Raw genomic sequence first — 26476 nt, 5'->3', positions numbered from 1 at the left:
AGAGAGGGTTTTATATGAGTGTTATTGATACTCTCATTCAAGCTCGTAAGCCGGTTACTTGTCGCATCTATCATAAGGTGTGGAGGACCTACTTATTCTGGTGTGAAGAGCGTGGTTTGTCCTGGCACAAAGTAAAGGTTGCCAGGATTCTTTCTTTTCTCCAGGATGGACTGGAGAAGGGCCTCTCAGCTAGTTCCTTGAAGGGACATATTTCGTCCCTGTCTGTTTTACTGCACAAGAGGCTCGCTGAGCTTCCGGATGTTCAGCCTTTTGTTAAGGTTCTGACTAGGATCAGGCTGGTGTTGAGATCTAATGCTCCTCCTTGGAGTTTAAATCTTGTTCTTAAAGTTTGCAACGGGCTCCATTTGAAACTATGCATGAGGTTGATATTAAATTGTTGTCTTGGAAGGTTCTTTTTCTACTAGCTATTGCTTCTGCGCGCACTCTCTCTGAGATTGCTGCCTTGCAATGTGACCCTCCTTATCTGGTGTTACCTGCTGATAAGGCTGTTATACGAACTAAGTTAGATGGTTCCTTCCTTATGTCCTAATCCTTTTCATTGAAGGAATGTTTATTGCATAATCTGTATGTGGTTCGTGCTTTAAATTTCTATCTTTAGGCTATAAAGGAATTTAGACAAACTTCTTCTCTGTTTATCTATTCTGGGAAGCGTAGGGGTCAGAGGGCCTCTTCGACTTCCTTATATTTTTGGTTGAGGAGTATCATCCGCTTAGCATATGAGTCAGCAGGTCTTAAGCTTCCTCTGTGGATTATGGCTCATTTTACGAGAGCAGTGGCTTCAACTTGGGCCTTCAAAAATGAGGCCTCTATGGATCAGATTTGTAAGGCAGCTACCTGGTCCTCCTTTCATACTTTTTCCAAATTTTACAAGTTTGATGTGTTATTTTTGCTTCTGCTGAAGCAGCCTTCGGAAGAGAGGTATTGCAGGCTGTGGGGCCCTCAGATTAGGGTCTGCCTCTCTTTTTTTTACCGTTCCGTTAGCATTCAGTTTCCTCTGGAGCTTGGGTATAATTTCCCACAAGTAAGGAATGCAGCTGTGGACTCTCCCTGTATTCAGAAGGAAAACATACATTATGCTTACTATATAATTTCCTTTCCTTCTGTACAGGGAGAGTTCACAGCTCCCGCCCGTTTTCTCTGATGGGCGGCCCTAAATTTTTATTTATTCTTCTGGCACCCTTTTCACCTTGATATTTCTCCTATTGTTCCTTGTTCCCTTTGCAGAATGACTGGGGTGATGAGGGAAGTGGGGGGGGAGAGGTATTTAAAGGGACACTGAACCCAGTTTTTTTCCTTTCGTGATTCAGATAGAGCATGTGATTTTAAGCAACTTTATAATATACTCCTATTATCACATTTTCTTCATTCTCTTGCTATCTTTATTTGAAAAGCAAGACTGTAAGTTTAGATGCCGACCCATTTTTGGAGAACAACCTGGTGGATACATTCACCCAACAATAAACAAGTGCTGTCCAGGTGCTGATCCAAAAATTGTCTGGCTCCTTAGCTTAGATGCCTTCCTTTTCAAATAAAGATAGCAAGAGAACAAATAAATTGATAATAGGAGTAAATTAGAAAGTTGATTAAAGTTGCTATGCTCTATCTGAATCACAAAAGAAAAAAAATTGGGTTCAGTGTCCCTTTAAGCCTTTGGCTGGGGTGTCTTTGCCTCCTCCTGGTGGCCAGGTTCATTATTTCCCACAAGTAAGGAGTGCAGCTGTGGACTCTCCCTGTACAGAAGGAAAGGAAATTATCTGGTAACCATAATTTGTTTTTACCTCTGATTACCTTGCATCTAAGCCTCTGCAAACTGCCCTCTTATCTCAGTTCTTTTTACAGACTTGCATTTTAGCCAAGCAATGCTGACTCATAAATAGTTCTATGGTAGTGAGCACAATGTTATTTATATGGCACACACAAACTAGCACAGTAACTGTAAAAAAAAAACCTATAAAAATGTACTGAGATAAGAGGCGGCCTTCAACGTCTCAGTTGTGAACCTACCTAGGTTTAGCTTTTAGCAAAGAATAGCAAGAGAAACTAGCAAATTTGAGGATAAAAGTACATTTGAAAGTTGTTAAAAATTGCATGCCCTATCTGAATCATTTTGAATTCAGACTTGACTATCCCTTTAAAGGGACATTATACACTCATTTTTTCTTTGCATAAATGTTTTGTAGATTATCTATTTATATAGCCCATAAAGTTTTTTTTTTTAAATAAATGTATAGTTTTGCTTATTTTTAAATAACATTGCTCTGATTTTCAGACTCCTAAACAAGCCCCAAAGTTTTATGTGACTACTGTCAGCTACCTTCTCCAGCTTGCTCCTATTTGTGTAAAGAGTCTTTTCATATGCAAAAGAAGGGGGGGAGGGGGGAGTGGGGGAGTGTCTTATTTCCCACTTGCAGTGGGCTTTCCAGCTACCTTTTCAACAGAGCCAAACTGACAGCTTCTAAGTAAGTTTTTAAACAGTTTTATACTGGATTTTTATATCAGTATCTGTGCATCGTATTCTTTATAGTAGTGTCTATTACATGCAGTTATATGAAAATGAGTGTATACTGTCTCTTTAAGCATTTCATGGGGAATTTAAGGAGCCAGGTGCAATGACTCATTTACTGAACAATCTTAGCAGGTAAATGCTGACAGTCTGGCCTGTTAATGGGACACGAGGACTTGAATTGAGAAACACTGATTAAGTGACAATGCCATATTATTGTGTCCTCAGCTCTCTGATTTCTTCATGTTGAAGTTTTTTAATCTAATTTTCGTGGTCAGTGTGAGAGCTTTACAACTCACTAGCTCATCCATTTAAATTAATAAACAGGACACAAGCATGTTTTCCAATAAATAGAATCTTCCCTTTGTTTAACTATAGTTTATTTTATGTCCACATTGGTGATAAACCAATTTTTTCTCTGTGTTAATTATTTTGTTTTTCCGCATGAGTATTTACCTGTGAGTATTCTTAGAAATTATTTATGACAAGGTGTCTCTCTTTTTTTTTTTTTCACTTGATCAATCTGTATTACTTACAGAGACGTGGTGCCTCAAATCAGCTTATGAGGCATTAGATGTCAGCACAGGGTGACAAAAAATAACGTCCTATATTGAGACAGAGGTAAATTTTTAGGTCCTTATGGATAAACTGATGTCTTTTATAAGACATTCTCAACTAAAGTATCCCTACTGTTATATTTATTTAGTGTAATTTTAGCAAGCATTGTATTTTGTATTTCAATTAAATGTGTTGTTCTACCAATGTTTTTTTGTTTTGTTTTTACAGTTAATTGATATTATCATGGTTAACCATTCACCTTTGCTTTACTCCTTCCTACAGGAGTGTTGTTGTGGCGCAGAAGAAATCGGTTTCCCCTTCCCCAGCTGCGGTTAATGCCGCTCCTCATGCAGTGAGTGTTGTGTCATCAGTGGATGCATCTCAGGCTACAGACGCTGACAGAGTATCCTCAGGTTAGTAAATGGCAGCTCCTATCCAAATGTATAGTAGTAGACACACTTAATATATAACCTTGTCATTTAATGAGGAGCTAACATTAGTGTCAATTATTTTCCTAATTTCTATTCTTATAAAATGAAGGGAAAAAGTGTTGGTTTCGTGTTCGTTTTAAGTGCACTGAAATGTTGTGGACTCATAGACTTGTACGTATCTGGATGAATTACACCTAAGTAGTTTTATACCTAATGTTTAAATGGCTTTACCCACAACATATGGGACATCACAGTCCTCTAAATGCATACCGAAGTTAAATGTTTAATTTTTAAAATAACACACGTGGTACTTTAAAACTTAGTGACACAAAACCCAATGTGTTGCTTTCATGATTCAGATAGAGCATGCTATTTTAAACAACTTTCCAATTTCTATTATCTCATTTGTTTTGTTCTTTTCATATCCTTTGTTGAAAAATATACCTTGGTAGACTCAGAAGCTGCTGATTAGTGGCTGCACATATACGCTTACTAGGGCATTTAAGTTTCACGTATCTGTCCCTTTTGAGATTACATTTTAATTTTAGGTCTGTGTAGAAACTGTTAAACCCAGCTCTTCATTGATTGTTGTATTTTTCCCCACAACCACCATTTTCCACATTTGAGTATATATATATATAATTGTATTTTTATACAAATGCATGCTAAAACATGTAATTCCAGGGCTTCCTATTGCTTTTTTTTTTATAGTGCTGGGATTCTGATATAAGGCAAATCATGTTAATTACATTTTTAGACTAAAAGGTACACATTCACTGTGCAGCAAATTATTTAGTGCTGAATATATGCTCTGACAGGAAAGGACAACACAAACTTTTACTTCTGCAATAATTAGTATGGGTGGTAGATGCCACTTCACAAGCCCAAAAGATGGCCAGACCTTTTGCTTGCTTAGGGAACCATGTCAGCTCCCACCTTAATTATTGGGGTAATTCATAATTCAGGGGACTTAAATGCACATTTTATTGAAAAATTAAATTGGTGCTTAAAACATTAATTTATGAAAAATAAAACTTTGCAACATTACAATACTTTAAATTATTTTTGCCTCAGTATAGGTTATCAGATAAGTGCCTCCAAATTAGGCAAGTGGCGGAGGGAGTTTAACTGCTGAAAAACAATAAAAGCAAACAATTGTGTTCATTTGCTTTCAAAAGATCTACACTTGGCTGTTCAGTTATGCTGTAGCAAGCCAACAGAGATGTATTTATTACAAGGTGTTTAATTTCCCTTTTAGCTTCAGCAACTATGCCATTCGTATGAGGTTGATGGGATGAACACGATTTCAGAATATTTGGTGTAATATTAGATAAAGACACTCGCATTTCATCATCAAGCATTTTTAAGCTTCCACTTCATATCCATATATCAAGAGCAGGAGCAGCAATGCACTACTGGGAGCTAGTTGCAAAAAAAACCCACTGACTTCTGACTTCAGCTCGGCGTTTAAGCTGCCACCCTCAGAGCTCTGTGAGTCCGACTGTAATCACAACAGATGCAAGTCTTTCAGGTTGGGGAGCTGTCTGAGGATCTCTGACAGCACAAAGGGTTTGGAAATCTCAAGAGGCGAGGTTACCAATCAATATTTTAGAACTCTGTGCTATTTTCAGGGCTCTTCAGGTTTGGCCTCTATTGAAGAGAGAATCATTCATTTGTTTTCAGACAGACAATGTCACAACTGTGGCATATGTCAATCATCAGGGTGGGACTCGCTTGGTCGGAATCTAGCTCTTGTCTAATTTCTGAGGCACATATCCCAGGTGTAGACAATTGGGAAGCGGATTATCTCAGCCGTCAGACTTTACATTGGGGGGGGTGCACTCCATCCAGATGTGTTTTTTCAGATTGTTCAGATGTGGGGTCTTCCAGATATAGATCTGATGGCTTCCCATCTGAACAAGAAACTTCCAAGGTACCTGTCCAGATCCAGGGATCCTCAGACAGAGTCGGTGCATGCGTTAGCAGTTCCTTGGTTTTACCAACCTGCTTATATTTAACCGCCTCTAGTTTTTCTTCCAAAAGTGATCTCCAAGATCATCATGGAACATTTGTTTGTGTTTCTGGCAGCACCAGCATGGCCTCACAGGTTCTGGTATGCGGACCTTGTCCGGATGTCCAGTTGTCAACCATGGCCAAGGACCATGTTTTTCCATCAGGATCTGTCTCAAGGACCGTTTTTCCATCATGATCTCAAATCAATAAATTTGAAGGTATGGAAATTGAACGCCTAGTGCCTAGTCATAGAGGTTTCTCTGACTCAGTGATTGATGTTACAGGCTCGTAAATCTGTTTCTAGGAAGATTTATTATTGAGTTTGGAAGACTTATATTTCATGGTGTTCTTTTCATAAATTCTCCCTACATTCTTTTTAGAATTACTAGAATTTTACAGTTTCTTCAGGATGGTTTGGATAAAGGTTTGTCTGCAATTTTATTGAAGGGACAAAACTCTGCTCTTTGTTTTATTTCACAGAAAGATAGCTAAACTTCCTGATATTCGCTGTTTTTTGTTCAGGCTTTGATCAGTATCAAGCCTGTCATTAAATCAATTTCTCCTCCTTGGAGTCTTAATTTGGTCCTGAGAGCTTTACAGGCTCCTCCTTTTGAGCCTATGCATTCTTTGGATATTAAACTACTTTCTTGGAAAGTGTTGTTCCTTTTGGCTATCTCTTCTACTAGAAGAGTTTCTGAATAATCTGCTCTTTCATGTGAATCACTTTTTCCGATTTTTCATCAAGATAAGGCAGTTTTGAAGACTTCATTTAAATTTTTACCGAAAGTTGTGAATTTTAACAACATTAATAGGGAAATTGTTGTCCCCTCTTTGTGTCCTAATGTACATTCTTTGGATGTGGTAAGAGCTTTGAAATATTATGTTGAAGCTACTAAAGATTTCAGGAAGATTTCTAGTCTATTTGTTGGTCATCTTTGCATACATTTACTAAATTCTACCGTTTAGATGTATTTGCCTCTTCGGAAGCAGTGTTTGGTAGAAAAGTTCTTCAGGCAGCTGTTTCAATTTGATTCCTCTGCTTATGTTTTAAGGTTTTTCTTTTCAATTATAAGAGGAACTTATTGTTTTGGTTGTGGATTTAATTTTTCAGCGGAAAATGGCTGTTTTTATTTTATCCCTCCCTCTCTAGTGACTCTTCTGTGGAGTTCCACATCTTGGGTATTACTATCCCATACGTCACTAGTTCATGGACTCTTGCCAATTACATGAAAGAAAACATAATTTATGTAAGAACTTACCTGATAAATTAATTTCTTTCATATTGGGAAGAGTCCATGAGACCCACCCTTTTTATGGTGGTTATGTTTTTTGTATAAAGCACAATTATATTTCAAGTTCCTTTTTTAATGCTTTTTACTCCTTTTTCTATCACCCCACTACTTGGCTATTTGTTAAACTGAATTGTGGGTGTGGTGAGGGGTGTATTTATAGGCATCCTGAGGTTTGGAAACTTTGCCCCTCCTGGTAGGATTGTATTTCCCATGTCACTAGCTCATGGACTCATGCCAATATGAAAGAAATTAATTTATCAGGTAAGTTCTTACATAAATAATTATCCTCTTTCTGTTTAGATCTGAACAAGGCTCCTAAAGTTCCTGAAGAAATGTCTGTTAAGCAATTGGATTTGGTTTTTAAACCTACTGCTTAGTCACTATAGATTTTTTTCTTGTTTCTGATTTTTAGAGATTATTTCAGAGGTTTTTACGGACTCCTTACCTAGAGCTTTGGAAACGATCCCTAAGGTAAATGTTCTTCTATTCCTTTTGAGGATTGTACTTATTTTAAAGACCCTATGGAAAGGAAGTTAGTCTTTTCATAGGAAGGCTTTTTTAGTTAACAAGTTTCCTTTTTATGCCAGCAATTAGTATTGCTTATGTTTCTGCAGCCTCTATTCTTTTGTGTATTATCTTATCTGAGCAGTTTTTAGATAAATCTGCTGGTGAAGAGTTTTAGTATCAATAAAGACTTTTAAGGTCAGATAATACTTTCATTTGTGACACTGTTGTTGACATTATTAAGATTAATGCCAAAAATATGGCATTACCAGTCCTGACCAAGAAGAAGCAGCAGTTCATTGTAGCCCAGTGGTTAGCACAGCTGCCTTGCATCCAGAAATTTGAGGGTTCAGATCCTGCTGAGTTTACGGTTTTATAATAAGACATGATTTTTAAGTCAAAGCTTTTGTCCCTTTTCAAGGAAAAAAATAGTGTGGACCTGGTCTGAATGCTATTTTTTTTTCTACTGTGACTGGAGGAAAATTAGCCTTTCTCCCTCAGGTCAAGAAATCTAAGGGTAAGATCAGTGCTTTTAGCCATTTTGCATTCCTTTTATTAATCTAGGAACCTAAAGTCCTCATCTTTCACTCAGAAATAGGCCTCTTCCAAATTTTCCTTGAATCCTTAATTAAAGGAACAGTCTACACTAAAATTGTTATGGATGGATAATGCCTTTACTACCCATTCCCCAGCTTTGCACAACCAACATTAGTATATTAATATACTTTATAACATTTAAACCTCTAATTTTCTGCCTGTTTCTAAACCACTTCAGATTGCCTCTTGTGAAAAGCAATTAAACAAGCATGTGATAACAGGAGACTGCTAGTTCAGGTGGGCGTATAGATAGCATTGTGTTTACGTCTGAGGAGTTATTTAAGAGTTAGCACAACACAGTACTAAATGCAAGTCAATAGATAATAATATATATATTCATGTGATCTGGCGGCTGTCAGAAGATGCTTAGATATAAGGTAATCACAGAGGTAAAAAGTATCCTATATTATAAAAGACAAGTGTTTGTCTGAAGCCGTCATGCGCAGTACAGACAAACACTTGGCCTTAGATTCTATTCTCGCGCACCTCGGCATAGCTGACAGCTGACAGATTGGGAGCGCTACACAGCATACAAGCAGCTGTGAGATAGGGAGCGCGAGCTACTCAACAGCTGTGAGGTCTGCTGCGTGAGAAGCGGCAACACGCTCCCCAGACCTCACAGCTGTTTGTGGCCGACGGGAGCCAAAGAGAAGGGGGGGGGGCAGAGAGCCAAAGAGAAGGGGGGGGGGCAGAGAGCCAAAGAGAAGGGGGGGGCAGAGAGCCAAAGAGAAGGGGGGGGGCAGAGAGCCAAAGAGAAGGGGGGGCAGAGAGCCAAAGAGAAGGGGGGGGGGCAGAGAGCCAAAGAGAAGGGGGGGGGGCAGAGAGCCAAAGAGAAGGGGGGGGGCAGAGAGCCAAAGAGAAGGGGGAGGGCAGAGAGCCGAAGAGAAGGGGGGGGCAGAGAGCCATAGAGAAGGGGGGGGCAGAGAGCCATAGAGAAGGCGGGGGGGGCAGAGAGCCAAAGAGAAGGCGGGGGGGGCAGAGAGCCAAAGAGAAGGCGGGGGGGCAGAGAGCCAAAGAGAAGGCGGGGGGGGGCAGAGAGCCAAAGAGAAGGCGGGGGGGCAGAGAGCCAAAGAGAAGGCGGGGGGGCAGAGAGCCAAAGAGAAGGCGGGGGGGCAGAGAGCCAAAGAGAAGGCGGGGGGGGCAGAGAGCCAAAGAGAAGGGGGGGGCAGAGAGCCAAAGAGGGGGGAGAGAGAGAGAGCCAAAGAGGAAAAAGAGCCAAAGAGGGGGGAGAGAGAGCCAAAGAGGGGGGAGAGAGAGCCAAAGGGGGGGGGGAGAGAGCTAAAGGGGGGGGAGAGCCAAAGAGGGGGGAGAGAGAGAGCCAAAGAGGAAAGAGAGCCAAAGAGAGAGACAAAGAGGGGGGGGAGAGAGAGCCAAAGAGGGGGGGGGGGCAGAGCCAAAGAGGGGGGGGGGGGAGAACAAAAGAGGGGAGGGGAGAGCAAAAGAGGGGGGGGGAGAGCCAAAGGGAGGGGGGAGCCAAAGGGGAGGGGAGAGCCAAAGAGGGGGGAGAGAGAGAGCCAAAGAGGAGAGAGAGCCAAAGAGGGGGGAGAGAGAGCCAAAGAGGGGGGAGAGAGCCAAAGGTGGGGGGGAGCCAAAGAGGGGAGAGAGAGAGCAAAAGAGGGGAGAGAGCCAAAGAGGGGGGGAGAGAGAGCAAAAGAAAGGATGGAGAGAGCAAAAGAAAGGATGGAGAGAGCAAAAGAAAGGATGGAGAGAGCAAAAGAAAGGATGGAGAGAGCAAAAGAAAGGATGGAGAGAGCCAAAGAAAGGATGGAGAGAGCCAAAGAAAGGATGGAGAGAGCAAAAGAGAGGGGGGAAAGAAAGCAAAAGAGAGGGGGGAAGAGAGAGCAAAATAAAGGGGGGAGAGAGCAAGGGGTGGGACCGCTGTTCTGAAAAAAATGGCCCATGTACACGGGCTTTAGTACTAGTATTAATATAACTGTGTTGGTTATGCAAAACTGGGGAATGGGTAATAAAGGCATTTATCTGTCATTTAAAACAATAACAATTCTATTGTAGACTTCCCCTTTTAAATTGGATCAAGTCTTAGCAGTCTAAGAAACCTGCCTCCTACGAAATCAACATGAAGATGCTGCCCCCAATCCAGAACTTCTGGTAGGGGCAGATTTATGCCCTTTTCAATGGGTTTGGTTTCATTCTGTTCAAGATTTATAGGTTCTAAATATTGTTTTTCATACAGAAAGAGAAGTGCTCTACTAGGAATGAACAGCTCAGTAGTTTGTTCTATGGTGAGTTACCTAGGATTTGTCTCTTTTAGCCAAATTGTGCTTTTCACAAAAGAGAACTTTTCCTGAAATATATCAGTCTGATCCCGTCTAGTAAGGTCACTCCATCCCCGAAATACCAGGCAATACTTCTCTGAACAAGAAACATGACAACCCCAGACAATCGTTTTGGCCTTCATCGGGCCTCGTCAGTAAGGTGCAGCAATATTCCTCTAAGCACATTGGGCAAGGTTTCCCCCATCACCCTCCTTCCTCATGGTCGTAATACAAATGCATAAATATAGTTTCTCAGGGACACAGAATCTGTTTAAAATCTAGGCCTCCCAGGGGTAGGTTTCTTCTTTCTCATGTTCCAAAGAATCCTGTAGATCCTTCTTTCAGTTAATCATAGATTTGGAATCTATGGGAATAACAGTCCCAGTTCTAAGGTTGGAACAAGGTTCCAGGGGTTTTATTCTTAACGTCTTCATTTTTTGTACGAAGGAGGGGACTTACAGGCCAGTTCTGAGTTTTAACAAGTTTTTCAGGGTTCCTTCTTTTAAGGTGGAGACAATTCAAACTATTCTGCCTCGTTTATTTCTTCAATAGATCTGATGGATGCTTTTCTTCATAGCCCTACCAGCGACTATCATCAGTTTGTAAGATTTGCATTCCTGGACAAACACTTTCAATTTTCCGCTCTTCTGTTTGGTCTGGCTACTGTCCCCAGAATTTTTTCAAAAGTTCTAGGAACATTCTTGTATGTAATAAGGGCTCAGGGTATTTCCTCCTTAATATGAGGAGAGTCCACGGCTTCATTCCTTACTTGTGGGAAATGCAGAACCTGGCCACCAGGAGGAGCCAAAGAAACCCCAGCCAAAGGCTTAAATACCTCCCCCACGTCCCTCATATCCCAGTCATTCTTTGCCTTTCGTCACAGGAGGTTGGCAGAGAAGTGTCAGATTATATGGAGTAGTTCCTTATGAAGGGTATCTACCCTTTGAAATGAGACTGGAGTTTTAAGTAGTCTTGTCTGCCTCTCAGTAAGAGCATTGACGAAAGTTAGGGTCTGGAGATGCAGGGAGATTTTTTCTGAGAAACCATCCAGACTTGTATTAACAGCTCCTAAAGAATCCGTGTTAACGAGTTTCGCTGCCTGCTTTCATCACTCAAGTCTATGTCAGGAGCGATGCTAGAAGACCGTCACACTTGAGAGGCTGTGTTTCTGTTCCATAGCATAGATTCCGGTAAGATCGTTACATTTTTTAAACATATGGTAATGCAAGAAGACAGGGTTACAGTGTGGCTCCTTCTATCTGTATGGATTCAAGGGTTAAAATCTCCTGAGGGGGGATTATTCAACAGTGGGAATTAATCTCATACATTTTTATTTGATTTATACTGCGTTGTGTGAGATGTTTTTTGAGGCTCATAGGCTGATGTTGGAGTATACAGGTTACTTTCACTTTAGAGCTGCTCAGCTTTATAAGCTTGGCGCGCTTTTCCTTAGCGGAGGCGGTCCTAGGTTGCGCTCCATGTGACCGGGTGTGGTCGTCGTTTCACTTCCTATTCTCTGACCGTGCTAGTTATTGGAGAGAAACCTTTTACTCTGTGTGCCTGGGTCATAGGAGGTGGTGAGTGCCCCAGTCATTGGGGGTATAAAGGTGCAGTTTTTATATAACGTTTGTTATTGTTATATCAGGACATAGCCCATAGCTATGGAGGACTCTGACAGTTTAGAGGGTACACCCTCTATACCTAAGACTAATGCCTGTTTATATTGTGAGGAGCCCGAGGTATACCCGCCCTCTCAATTATGTTTCACATGCCTAGAAAAAGTGATTATGTCAAAGAAGGTTAACATGTTTGATACCACTGAGTTTTCAACCTCTGAGGGGTCCCTGTCCCGTGAGGTGTGTACCCTGCTTGAATCTCCTAATACACATTCAGTTTCCCATAGCACTCCTGATCCTCCATCTGGAGGAGGCCTTTTATCTCCAGACTTCACAAACGGCGTTGTCTGCGGCCATTAGTGCTTTATCTCGCCCCGCTAAGCACAAGCGAATGGTCAAATATTGCTATCCTTCCCAGGGGTCATCGTCTAGTTTATTAGCTATAGCTCATAGACAGTTATTATAGCTGATAGACAGTTATCTGATGATGATAAAGTTCTTTCGGATACTTCAGAGTGTGAACTTTCTGGGTCTGAATTGGCTGCCTCTAAGACTCCGATTTGTGGAGGAACCATATTTTAGATTTAGGATGGAGCACTTGCACTTTCTTTTAAAGGAAGTTCTGGCTACCTTAGAGGTTCCAGAGGCCAAACTGCCTGAAGAACCTTTAATTCCTAAACTGGATAAAGTTTACAAAGACAGGGCTGTTCCTCAGCAAAACGCACTACTATCCCACTAGAGGAAAGCTTGTTGTTCAAAGAGTTCATGGATAAAAAGATGGAAACTCTGTAAAGATGTTTCAACATTCTAGACATTTATTTCAATCGGCGACGGCGTTTGCAGGAGCAGCTACATACTGGTGTGACTCCTTATCGTAATTGATCGAGGTGGAAGGTCTTCTCGATATTATTCTTGATAGAATTAAGGCTTTAAGGGTCGCTAATTCTTTTATTTGTAATGCGAATTTGCTAATTATTTGTTTAAATGCTAAAACTACTCGTTTTTCTGTTCAGGCCTGCCAGGCTCTGCGGCTGTAGTCTTGGTCTGCGGACTTGACTTCCAAGTCCAGACTCCTTTCCCTTCCATTCAAGGGTGAGATTTTGTTTGGTCCAGGCCTGGACTCCATTATTTTCACGGTTACAGGGTGCAAGGGTGCAAGATAAAAAGAACAGATCTAAGGGACAAGCTAATAATTTTTGTTCTGATAAATCCCAGCATCATCAACCCTCCGCTAAGACCTAGCAACTTAAGACTTGGAAGCCTGCTCAGTCCTGGAATAAGTCCAAGCAAAGCAAGAAGCCCGCTGAGACTAAATCAGCATGAAGGGGTCGCCCCCGGTCCATCTATGGATCAGGTAGGGTGCAGACTTTCACTCTTCTCAGAAGCTTGGTTCAGGGATGTGCAGGATCCTAGGGTCCTGGAGGTCATTGCTCAGGGTTACAGAATTGGGTTTAAGTCTCTTCCACCCAAGGGCAGATTCCTTCTCTAAAATCTGTCATCAAAACTAGAAAAAAGGAACGCCTTTCTGAAGTGTGTTTGGGACCTGTCCTCCATAGGAGTCATTGTCCCATTTTGAATAGAGGAAGAAGGCTTGGGATACTACTCAAACCTTTTCGTGATCCCAAAGAAAGAGGGAACTTTCCGCCCCATTCTGGACCTAAAGTGCTTAAACAAATTTCTAAATGTCCCCTCGTTCAAGATTGAGACATTAAGGTCTATACTTCCTCTAGTTTCAGAAGGACAGTTCATGACCACTATAGATCTGAAGCATGCCTACCTTTACATTCCAATCCACAGGGACCACTTCCAGTTCCTAAGTTTTGCCTTCTTGGACCAGCACTTCCAGTTTATTGCTCTTCCATTTGGTCTAGCTACTGCCCTGATAATTTTCACAAAGGTTCTGGAGGCTCTCCTAGCCATGGTCAGAACCCAGGGTATTGCAGTAGCACCTTACTTGGACTATATTCTGGTACAAGCACCATCCTTTCGTCTATCGGAAGAACATTTGGAATCTCCTCTCTCTCTTCTTTAATCTCATGGATGGAAGATAAACTTAGAAAAGAGCACCAGGGTAGAATTACTTCGCACTATAATAGACTCACTAGTCATGAGGATATTTCAAACCAGAGACGCTGCAGCATGTCTTGCCCTCCGGACCTGCTCAAGGGAGGAGAGCTCTCTTCTGATCAACATTCTGGAACTTCGAGCAATCTTTAATGCTCTGAAGGCTTGGCCCCGTCTGGGTTCCTCCCAGTTTATCAGATTCCAATCAGAAAATACCACCTCGTGGCTTACATCAACCACCAGGGAGGAATGAGGGAGGTATCTAGGATTCTGTAGTGGGCGGAGGCCCACAACTTTTCACTGTCAGCGATCTGCATTCTGGGTGTGGACAACTGGGAAGCGGATTTTCTCAGCAAACAATGCTCTCTCCATCCCGAGGTGTTTGCGGAGATATGCAACAGGTGGGGGACTCCGGAGATAGATCTCATGGCATCCCGTCTCAATACCAAGCTACCCAGGTATGAGTCGAGATCCAGGGATCCTCAGGCGGAGCTAATAGATGCATTATTGGTGCCTTGGAGGTTCAGTCTAATATACCTTTTTCCGCCATTACCTCTTCTTCCTCGAGTAGTGGCCCGCATCAAGCAGGAGCAGGCATCAGTGATACTGATTGCTCCATTGTGGCTGAAAAGAATTTGGTTCGCGGATCTAGTGAGGATGTCATCTTCTCCTCCATGGAAGTTACCTTGTCGGAGGGATCTGCTGTAACAAGGTTTTTTTGATCATCAAAATCTCTATTCTCTGAGGCTGACTGCGTGGAGATTGAACGCTTAGTCCTAGCCAAGAGAGGTTTCTCTGAAAGAGTTATTGATACTCTTATTCAAGCTCGTAAGCCGGTTACTCGTCACATCTATCATAAGGTGTGGAGGACCTACTTTTCTTTCATGTAATTGGCAAGAGTCCATGAGCTAGTGACGTATGGTATATACAATACTACCAGGAGGGGCAAAGTTTCCCAAACCTCAAAATGCCTATAAATACACCCCTCACCACACCCACAATTCAGTCTTACGAACTTTGCCTCCTATGGAGGTGGTGAAGTAAGTTTGTCTTAAGATTTCTACGATGATATGCGCTTCTCAGCTTTTTTGAAGCCTGTTTCCTCTCAGAGTACAGTGAATGTCAGAGGGATGTGTAGGGAGTATCACCTATTGAATGCAATGGTTTCCCTAACGGGGATCTATTTCATAGGTTCTCTGTTATCGGTCGGAGAGATTCTTCTCCTACCTCCCTTTTTTCAGATCTACGATATACTCTCATATTCCATTACCTCTACTGATAACTGTTTCAGTTCTGGTTTGGCTATCTGCTATATGTGGATGGGTGTCTTCAGGTAAGTATGTTTTCATTACTTAAGACACTCTCAGCTATGGTTTGACACTTTATGTATTTATATATAGTTTTAAATATATGTATTGTACTTATATTTGCCATGATTCAGGTTTCAGTATATTTCCTTTTGCAGACTGTCCGTTTCATATCTGGGAAATGCATTTTTTAGAAATGTATTTCTTACCTGAGGTGTAGTCTTTTTTAACTGGCATTTTTCTAAATCGCGGGCAGAATTAGGCTCGCAAGGGCGCAAAATGCTTGGCGCAAGATTTTTTTGGCACAAAGTTATGTGTTGACCAAAATTTGTCATTTCCGGCGTCTTTGTTGACGCCGGGTCCTTTCACAAGGTTGCATCATCTATGACGCGAGTGTGTCGTTTCCGGACGTTTTTGGTGCCAAAAAATATTTTTCTGTTTGTTGTGCGTCATACTTGGCGCCAAATATTTTCATTATTTTTGACCCCATTCCTATTTGCCTCTTGCCTTTTTCTATGTCAGAGGGCTATTCTGTTTTTCCCATTCCTGAAACTGCCATATAAGGAAATTGATAATTTTGCTTTATATGTTGTTTTTTTTCTCTTACATTTGCAAGATGTCTCAATCTGTTCCTGTCTCAGAATTCACTGCTGGATCCCTGCTGCCTGATAACAGTTCTATCAAAGCTAAGTGCATTTGTTGTAAACTTGTGGAGATTATACCTCCAGCTGTGGTTTGTAATAGTTGTCATGATAAACTTTTACATGCAGATAATGTATCCATCAGTAGTAGTTCATTACCTTTTGCTGTTCCCTCAACATCTAATGCACAAGATATACCTATAAATTTGAAAGAATTTATTTCTGATTCTATTCAGAAGGCTTTGTCTGCCATTCCGCCTTCTAATAAACGTAAAAGGTCTTTTAAAACTACTCATAAGGTTGATGAAATTTCAAATGACCAGCAACATACTGAATTATCCTTCTCTGATGAGGATCTATCCGATTCAGAAGATCCTGCCTCAGATATTGACACTGATAAATCCTCTTATTTATTTAAATTGGAGTATATTTTTTCTTTGTTAAAAGAAGTGTTGATTACATTGGATATGGAGGAAACTAGTCCTTGATATTAAAACTAGTAAACGTTTAAATTCTGTTTTTCCAGTTCCTGATGCTATTTCTGATATGATTTCTAAGGAATGGAATAAGCCAGGTACTCCTTTTATTCCTTCTTCAAGGTTTAAAAAATTGTATCCTTTGCCAGAAGTTAAGTTGGAGTTTTGGGAAAAGATCCCCAAAGTTGATGGGGCTATCTCTACTCTTGCTAAACATACTACTATTCCTATGGAAGATAGTACTTCTTTTAAAGATACTTTTGATAGGAAACTTGATTCTTATCTAAGGAAAGCTTATTTATATTCAGGTCATCTTCTTTGGTCTGCAATTTCTTTGGCTGATGTTGCAACTGCTTCAACTTTTTGGTTGGATACTTTAGCGCAACAAGTATCGGATCATCATTTGTCTAGCATTGTTAAGTTGATTCAAGATGCTAATAATTTCTTTTGTGATGAAATTTTTGATATTATCAAAATTGATGTTTAATCTATGTCTTTAGCTATTTTAGCTAGAAGAGCTTTGTGGCTCAAATCTTGTAATGCTGATATGACTTCTAAATCCAGATTGCTATCTCTTTCTTTCCAAGGTAATAAATTATTTGGTTCTCAGTTGGATTCAATAATTTCAACTGTTACTGGGGGAAGGGAGTTTTTCTGCCTCAGGATAAAAAACCTAAGGGTAAAGCTAAAGCTTTTAACCGTTTTCGTTCCTTTCGTCTAAATAAGGAACAGAAACCTAATCCTTCCCCCAAGGAATTTGCTTCCAATTGGAAACCTTCTTCAAATTGGAATAAATCCAAGCCATTTAAGAGATCAAAACCAGCCCCCAAGTCCGCATAAAGGTGCGGCCCTCATTCCAGCTCAGCTGGTAGGGGGCAGATTAAAATTTTTCAAAGATGTTTGGATCAATTCGGTCCAAAATCATTGGATTCAGAGTATTGTCTTTCAGGGGTACAGAATAGGATTCAGAGTAAGACCGCCTGTGAGAAGATTTTTTCTCTCACGCATTCCGGTAAACCCAGTAAAGACTCAGGCTTTTCTGAAGTGTGTTTCAGACCTGGAGTTATCAGGGGTAATCATGCCAGTTCCGTTTCAGGAACAGGGTCTGGGGTTTTATTCAAATCTATTCATTGTTCCAAAGAAAGAGAATTCATTCAGACCAGTTTTGGATCTAAAGATTTTGAATCGATATGTAAGAGTACCAACTTTCAAAATGGTGACTATAAGGACTATTCTGCCTTTTGTTCAGCAAGGGCATTATATGTCCACAATAGACTTACAGGATGCATATCTTCATATTCCGATTCATCCAGATCATTATTAGTACATGAGATTCTCTTTTCTAGACAAGCATTACCAATTTGTTGCTCTTCCTTTTGGCCTAGCGACAGCTCCAAGAATCTTTTCAAAGGTTCTAGGTGCCCTTCTCTCTGTAATCAGAGAGCGGGGTATTGCAGTGTTTCCTTATTTGGCCAATATCTTGGTACTCTCTGTCTTTACGTTCTGCAGAATCTCACACGAATCAACTAGTGTTGTTTATTCGAAGACATTGTTGGAGGATCAATTTACCAAAAAGTTATTTGATTCCTCAGACAAGGGTAACCTTTTTAGGTTTCCAGATAGATTCAGTGTCCATGACTTTGTCTTTAACAGACAAGAGACGTTTGAAATTGGTTGCAGCCTGTTGGAACCTTCAGTCTCAGTCATTCCCTTCAGTAGCTGTGCATGGAAGTTTTAGGTCTCATGACTGCAGCATCGGACGTGATCCCCTTTGCTCGTTTTCATGAGACCTCTCCAGCTTTGTATGCTGAACCAATGGTGCAGGGATTATACAAGGATATCACAATTAATATTCTTAAATCCCAATGTTTGACTTTCTCTGACTTGGTGGTTAGATCATCATCGTTTAATTTTAGGGGCCTCTTTCGTCTGTCCAACCTGGACTGTGATCACAACAGATGCAAGTCTTTCAGGTTGGGGAGCTGTTTGAGGATCTCTGACAGCACAAGGAGTTTGGCAATCTCAAGAGGCGAGATTACCAATCAATATTTTGGAACTCAGTGCGATTCTCAGGGCTCTTCAATTTTGGCCTTTGTTGAAGAGAGAACCGTTCATTTGTTTTCAGACAGACAATGTCACAACTGTGGCGTATGTCAATCATCCAAGTTGGACTCGCAGTCCTCAAGCTATGAAAGATGTATCTCAGATACTTGTTTGGGCGGAATCCAGCTCCTGTCTAATTTCTATGGTTCATATCCCAGGTATAGACAATTGGGAAGCGGATTACCTCAGTCGTCAGACTTTACATCCGGGAGAATGGTCTCTCCACCCAGATGTGTTTTCTCAAATTGTTCAGATGTGGGGGCTGCCAGAAATAGATCTGATGGCATATCATCTAAACAAACAACTTCCCAGGTACCTGTCCAGGTCCAGGGATCCTCAGGCGGAAGCAGTAGATGCATTGACACTTGGTGTTATCAACCTGCTTATATTTTCCCGCCTCTAGTTCTTCTTTCAAGAGTGATCTCCAAGATCATCATGAAGCATTCGTTTGTGCTGCTGGTAGCTCCAGCATGGCCTCACATGTTTTGGTATGCATATCTTGTCCGAATGTCCAGTTGCCAACCTTGGCCACTTCCACTAAGGTCAGACCTTCTATCTCAATGTCTGTTTTTCCATCAGGATCTCAAATCATTACATTTGAAGGTATGGAGATTGAATGCTTAGTGCTTAGTCATAGAGGTTTCTCTGACTCAGTAATTAATACTATGTTACAGGCTCGTAAATCTGTTTCTAGAAAGATTTATTATCGAGTTTGGAAGACTTACATTTCATGGTGTTCTCATAAATTCTCTTGGCTTTCTTTTAGAATTCCTAGAATTTTACGGTTTCTTCAGGATGGTTTGGATAAACGTTTGTCTGCAAGTTCCTTGAAAGGACAAATCTCTGCTCTTTCTGTTTTATTTCACAGAAAGATTGCTAAACTTCCTGATATTCATTGTTTTGTGCAGGCTTTGGTTCGTATCAAGCCTGTCATTAAATCAATCTCTCCTCCCTGGAGTCTTAATTTAGTTTTGAAGGCTTTACAGGCTCCTCCATTTGAGCCTATGCATTCTTTGGACATTAAACTACTTTCTTGGAAAGTGTTGTTTCTTTTGGCCATCTCTTCTGCTAGAAGAGTTTCTGAATTATCCGCTCTCTTGTGATATCTCCTTTTCTGATTTTTCATCAGGATAAGGGCGGTTTTGCTGACTTCTTTTAAATTCTTAGCTAAGGTTGTGAATTCTAATAACAATAATAGAGAAATTGTTGTTCCTTCCTTGTGTCCTAATCCTAAGAATTCTTTGGAGAGATTCTTACATTCTTTGGATGTGGTAAGGGCTTTGAAATATTATGTTGAAGCTACTAAAGATTTCAGGAAGACTTCTAGTTTATTTTATCTTTTCTGGTTCTAGGAAAGGTCAGAAGGCTTCTGCAGTTTCCTTGGCTTCGTGGCTAAAGTTTTTTATTCATCAAGCTTATTTGGAGTCAAACCCCGCCTCAGAGAATTACAGCTCATTCTACTAGATCAGTCTCTACTTCGTGGGCTTTTAAGAATGAAGCTTCAGTTGATCAGATTTGCAAAGCAGCAACTTGGTCTTCCTTGCATACATTTACTAAATTCTACCGTTTTATGCGTTTGCTTCTTCAGAAGCAGTTTTTGGTAGAAAAGTTCTTCAGGCAGCTGTTTCAGTTTGATTCTTCTGCTTTTGATTTAATTTTTTCCTTTCATTTATGAGAATAAACTTATTTTTTGGGTTGTGGATTAATTTTTTCAGCGGAAAATGGCTGTTTTTATTTTTATCCCTCCCTCTCTAGTGACTCTTGCGTGGAGTTCCACATCTTGGGTATTGCCCTCCCATATGTCACTAGCTCATGGACTCTTGCCAATTACATGAAAGAAAACATCATTTATGTTTGAACTTACCTGATAAATTCATTTCTTTCATATTGGCATGAGTCCATGAGGCCCACCCTTTTTATGCTGGTTATGTTTTTTTTGAATAAAGCACAATTATTTCCAAATTCCTTTGATGCTTTTTACTCCTTTCTTTTTCACCCCACTACTTGGCTATTCGTTAAACTGAATTGTGGGTGTGGTGAGGGGTGTATTTATAGGCATTTTGAGGTTTGGGAAACTTTGCGCCTTCTGGTAGGATTGCATATCCCATACGTCACAAGTTCATGGACTCTTGCCAATATGAAAGAAATTAATTTATCAGGTAAGTTCTTACATAAATTATGTTATTCTGGTGTGAAGAGCGTGGATTCCCCTGGCATAAAGTCAGGGTTTCCAGGATTCTTTCCTTTCTCTAGGATGGTCTGGAGAAGGGCCTTTCTACTAGCTTCCTTAAGGGACAGATTTTGGCCCTGCCTGTCTTACTGCACAAGAGGCTCGCTGAGCTTTTAGATGTTCAGTCTGTTGTTCAGGCTCTGGCTAGTATTAGGCCTGTGTTTAGATCTAGCGCTCCTCCTTGGAGTTTAAATCTTGTTTTTAAAGTTTTGCAGAAGGCTCCGTTTGAGCCTATGCATGTCGTTGTCATTTAAATTGCTGTCTTGGAAGGTTCTTTTTCTACTGGCTATTGCTTCGGCGCACAGAGTCTCTGAAATGGCTGCCTTTCAATGTGAGCCTCCTTACCTAGTATTTCATGCTAAGGCTTTTCTTCGTACTGGGTTAGGTTTTCTTCCTAAGGTTTCAGATCGCAACATCAATCAGGAGATTGTGGTTCCTTCCTTGTGTCCTAATCCTTCTTCGAAGGAACGATTACTTCATTATTTGGATGTGGTTCGGGCCTTGAAGTTCTATCCTCAGGCTACAAAGGAGTTTAGACAGACTTCTTTGTTGTCTTTTCTGGGAAGCGTAGGGGACAGAAGGCCTCGTCCACTTCCTTATCTTTTTGGTTGAGGAGCATTATTCGCTTAGCTTATGAGACAGCGGGACATAAGCCTCCTCAGAGGATTAAGGCTCATTTAACTAGAGCAGTGACTTCCTCTTCAAGAATGAGGCCTCTATGGATCAGTTTTGTAGGGTGGCTACCTGGTCCTCCTTACATACCTTTTCTAAATTTACAAGTTTGACGTTTTTGCTTTGGCTGATGCAGCTTTTGGTTGAAAGGTTTTGTAGGCTTTGGTGCCCTCAGAATAGGGTCCGTCTCCTTTTTTTTGCCCTCCCATTCTATCAGTGTCCTCTGGAGCTTGGGTATATGTTTCCCACAAGTAAGGAATGAAGCTGTGGACTCTCTATATATTAAGAATAAAAACATAAATTCCGATGGGCAGACCTAAATTTTTGTTTTGTTCTTCTGGCACCATTTATACCCTGATATTTCTCTTACTGTTTCTTGTTCCCTTGGCAGAATGACTGGGATATGAGGGAAGTGGGGGAGGTATTTAAGCCTTTGGCTGGGGTGTCTTTGCCTCCTCCTGGTGGCCAGGTTCTGTATTTCCCACAAGTAAGGAATAAAACCATGGACTCGCCTCATACAGAAGGAAAGGAAATTATCTGGTATGCATAATTTATGTTTTTGGTGGTTCATTGCCTGGATGATATCTTGGTACTGGCTCCATTTTGAAGTATCTTATACAAACAGACTCTTGTAGTTTCTTCAAAAGCATGTTTGGAGAAAACATTTTCCAAAGAGTTCTTTTTCTTATGATACCAGAATTATATTTCTAGGTGTTATTATAGACTCAGTCTCTGTGTGAGTATCTTTGACAGATCATAGGAGACTGAAGTTACTCTCGGTTCATTTTTCTTTTGTAGTTCTTTGCATGGAGATATTAGGTCTGATGATAGTAGCATCATATGATATTCAATTTGCTCGGTTTCACATGAGGCCTCCTCAGCTTCTTCGATGATGCAAGGATCATACTCCGCTTTTTCAGAATATCCTTCTGTATTTTTCCAGGAGTAATGGCTTGTGAACTTTTGCCACCTTTGCGAAAGAAAATATAAATTATGCTTACCTGAAGATACATTATTTCATGGTGTTGAGAGTTCATGAGACATTTTTGTTATATTTCAATTGTATTTTTTTTCCCTGCTCCTTTTTTTCTTGTCCTTTACTAACTTTCTTCATCGCTTTGCTTGGCTATAGGTCAGACTAGTTTACCAGTGAGGTGGGAGGGTTTTTATAGGCTGTTGGATTTTTGGGAATCTTTGCTGCCTCCTAGTAGTCAGGAGTGGAATTCCTAGGAGTAATGGCTCATGGACTTTCACCACCATGAAAGAAATTACTTGATCAGCATAACTCCCCCCCCCCTAATAAATGACTAAACATTTTTAGGTGCTTAAATGGACATTTGTTATAAAATGCTTAAAGGGCCATTATACACTCATTTTTTTCTTTGCATAAATGTTTTGTAGATTATCTATTTATAAAGCCCATAAAGTTTTTTTTTTTTTTTTGCTTATTTTTAAATAACATTGCTCTGATTTTCAGACTCCTAACCAAGACCCAAAGTTTTATTTGAATACCGTCAGCTACCTTCTCCAGCTTGCTCCTGTTTGTGTAAAGGGTCTTTTCATATGCAAAAGAAGGGGGGGGGGGGGAGTGTCTTATTTCCCACTTGCAGTGGGCTTTCCAACTGCCTTTTCAACAAAGCTAAACTGAAAGCTTCTAAGTACGTTTTTAAATCATTTTATACTGGATTTTTATATCAGTATCTGTGCATCTTATTCTTTATAGTAGTGTATATTACATGCAGTTATATGAAAATGAGTGTATACTATCCCTTTAAAGGGACACTGAACCCAATTTTTTTCTTTCGTGATTCAGATAGAGCATGCAATTTTAAGCAACTTTTTAATTTACTCCTATCAAATTTTCATCGTTCTCTAGCTTTCTTTATTTGAAGAAGGCATGTAAGCTTTTTTTGTTTTGTTCAGAACCATGGAAAGCACTTGTCTATTGGTGAGTGAATTTATCCACCAATCAGCAAGAACAACACAGAGATCCTATTAGCTAACAGGGGCCACTTTCTCAGGATGCCTGTGCACCTTTTGGTGAGAAAGGCGAATGCCTGGGAGCCTATTAGCGAGCAGGAGGCCACTTTCTAAGGGTGTCATTGTGCCTATTGGGTGAGCATGGGCCACTTTCTTGGTGTGTCTTTGCACCTATTGGCTAGCAGGAGCCACTTTATGGGGTGCCTGAGTGCTAATTGGTGAGCAGGTGCCACATTCCTGTTATGCCTCAGTCAATAATGTTAAAGGGACACTGAACCCAATTTTTTTCTTTCGTGATTCAGATAGAGCATGCAATTTTAAACAACTTTCTATTTTACTCCTATTATCATTTTTTCTTCATTCTCTTGCTTTCTTTATTTGAAAAAGAAGGCATCTAAGCTATTTTTTTGGTTCAGAAACATGGAAAGCACTTGTTGGTAGGTGAATTTACCCACCAATCAGCAAGAACAACACAGTGTGTTCACCAAAAATGGGCCGTCATCTAAACTTACATTCTTGCATTTCAAATAAAGATACCAAGAGAATGAAGAAAATTTGATAATAGGAGTAAATTAGAAAGTTGCTTAAAATTGCATGCTCTATCTGAATCACAAAAGAAAAAATTTGGGTTCAGTATCCCTTTAATTATAGGTTATAAAACAACTTTGTAATATACTTTAATTATTTGCTCATTGTTGGTTTTTAAAGTCTTTACATTTGAAGACTTCCCAAGCCTAAGCTGCCACATAACTATCTCTAATTGGCTTCAAGAGAAGTGATAAAATAAGAAACTGCAAAACAATTCAACTTTTGATTACAAAATGACCGTGGCAATCCTTGTCTATTCCAGTAACAAGTCTAGATTGGCTCCTCCAAATAAGGCACATGGTAGGGAGTAGTTTGGCTATTGAAAAACATCAGTAATATTTTAATGTGTTAAGAACAAACATACTTTTTAAACTCGTTAGGCTAGATTACAAGCTGCAAGCTTGTTAGTGCGAGTCGCAATAAGCAACATCATTACCTTGCACACGTATTTAGTTGAAAGTAAACACATTTTCTCGAGTGCAAACTAAATATGCATAACTAACTTTCGGTTTAGCGCAGTTGGTCTAACGCGGTATCGGGTTAGCATGCAAGCAATGTGTATTTTTTCAACCTGCATGCTCCATTGAAGTCTATGAGGAGAAGTGAATGTGTTTGCGATATCCAAAGTCCAGCTGCACATTGGGTTTTTCTTGCGCACAATTTACTTTCAACTTATAATACACTCGCTAACCCACCCGCGTTAAAAGCTTAATGTAAGCAGTGTTTGTGCACAAGCAAAAAAATAATTTAGTGCGCCACTTATAATCCGGCCTATTGTTTTATTTTAAATCTTTCATAAAGGCCTAAAAGCTTAAAATAGGAAGTATTCTTAACACTAGTAGTTAGTGGTCACTAATTAAATGAGATATAACTGCCTTTAATGGGACAGTCTTCTCCAAAATTGTGATTGTTTAAAAAGATAGATAATCCCTTTAACACCCATTCCCCAGTTTTGTTTAATCAGCACAGTTATATTAACCACTGACGCCGTTAGGACGTTCCATGCCGTCCTAAAAGCGCTGGGCTTAAGCGCCTTTAGGATGGCATGGAACATGCTAACGTTTGCGGCGTCCTGCTCCATTCTAAAACCAAACAGGAGCCAATCAGCACAGTTTTTGAAGCACATGATCCCAGTGACTATCATGTGCTTCATTTTCCCTTTTTTATTATTTTGTTTTATTCTACAGTTGGAACTTGGACGTATCAGTCTGTCCTGAATGAGTTAATATACTTTTAACCTCTGTGATTACGTTGTATCTAAGCCTCTGCAGAATGCCCCCTTATCTCAGGGCTGTTTACAACTTGCTTTTTAGCCAATCAGTGCGGTCTCATGTGTAACTTCACAGGAGTGTTCACAGTGTTATCTATATGGTACACATTAAAGGACCAGTAAACACAATAGATTTGCATAATCAACAAATGCAAGATAACAAGACGATACAATAGCATTTACTCTGAATTTTAAATTAGTAGATTTTTTCTAACAAATTTCAAAGTCATGTATATTTCCACTCCCCCTTTACCATGTGATAGCAATCAGCGAATCACAAATGCATATACGTATAGTCTGTCAATTCTTGCACATGCTCAGTAGGAGCTGGTGACTCAAAAAGTATAAATATAAACGACACTGCACATTTTTTTTTAATGGAATTAAATGGGAAAGTTGTTTAAAATTACATGCTGTATCTGAATCATGAAAATTTTATTTGACCTGAGTGTCCCTTTAAAGGTACAGTCTACCATAGAATTTTTATTGCTTTAAAACATAGATAATCCCTTTATTACCCATTCCCCAGTTTTGCATAACCAACACAGTTATAGTAATATACTTTTTAACTCTGATTACCTTGTATCTAGGTACCTTCTTCCAGCCCCCTAATCACATGACTGTGACTGTTTATCTATTGTCTTAAATGTAGCATTGTTTTGTGCTAAATCTTAAATAACCCTCTGTGCCTGAACACAGTGTTATCTATATGGCCCACGTGTACTTTCTCTTTGTGTTGAAAAGATATTTAAAAAGCATGTGATAAGAGGCAGCCCTCAAAGGCTTAGAAATTAGCATATGAGCCTACCTATGTTTAGTTTAAAGTAAGAATACCAAGAGAAAAAAGCAAATTTAATGATAAAAGTAAATTGGAAAGTTGATTAAAATTAAAAGTCCTATCTGAATAATGAAAGTTTAATTTATAATAGTCTGTCCCTTTAACTAGCTCTGCCTTGCTGTGAAAAGCTTATAAAATGGACTGAGATAAAGGCAGCCTGCAGGGGCTCAAAAGCAGGCAACATTTTGGAGTATTAGATGTTGTAAAGTATTTTAATATAACAATATTGGTTATGCACATCTAGGGTATAGGTAGTAAAGGCATTATCTATATTTTTGAACAATAGCAAATTTCAAATAGACTGTCCCTTTAAACAACTAATTGTTTTTTTGTTTTTTTTTATAGTCACCCCAGCTTACCAACTCAGCTTATTGAGTTACATTATTAGTTCTCTATAGATATACACAGAACAATATAAAGGGCTTTTATAAATTTTGGAAGTTGTGGCCCCAATCAATAAAAGGTTGAAGACCTCTGCTCAAAGCTGCCATTGAAT

At 40.0% G+C, this 26476-nt stretch overlaps 1 protein-coding gene across 2 annotated transcripts in view; it reads left to right on the top strand.

Moving 5' to 3' along the window:
• The window catches only part of LRBA (LPS responsive beige-like anchor protein), a 1331662-nt gene that overhangs the window by 279520 nt on the left and 1025666 nt on the right, over positions 1 to 26476 (top strand). For both annotated transcript variants that reach the window (XM_053703733.1, XM_053703731.1), the window contains exon 21: positions 3365 to 3495. In XM_053703733.1, the coding sequence (XP_053559708.1) occupies positions 3365 to 3495 (131 nt within the window). The remainder of the gene's footprint in view (positions 1 to 3364; positions 3496 to 26476) is intronic.

Source organism: Bombina bombina, chromosome 2 (genome assembly GCF_027579735.1).
Source record: "Bombina bombina isolate aBomBom1 chromosome 2, aBomBom1.pri, whole genome shotgun sequence".
Taxonomy (NCBI): Eukaryota; Metazoa; Chordata; class Amphibia; order Anura; family Bombinatoridae; genus Bombina; species Bombina bombina.
Note: the sequence above shows the minus strand (reverse complement) of the source record. Positions and strands in the feature narration are given on the sequence as shown.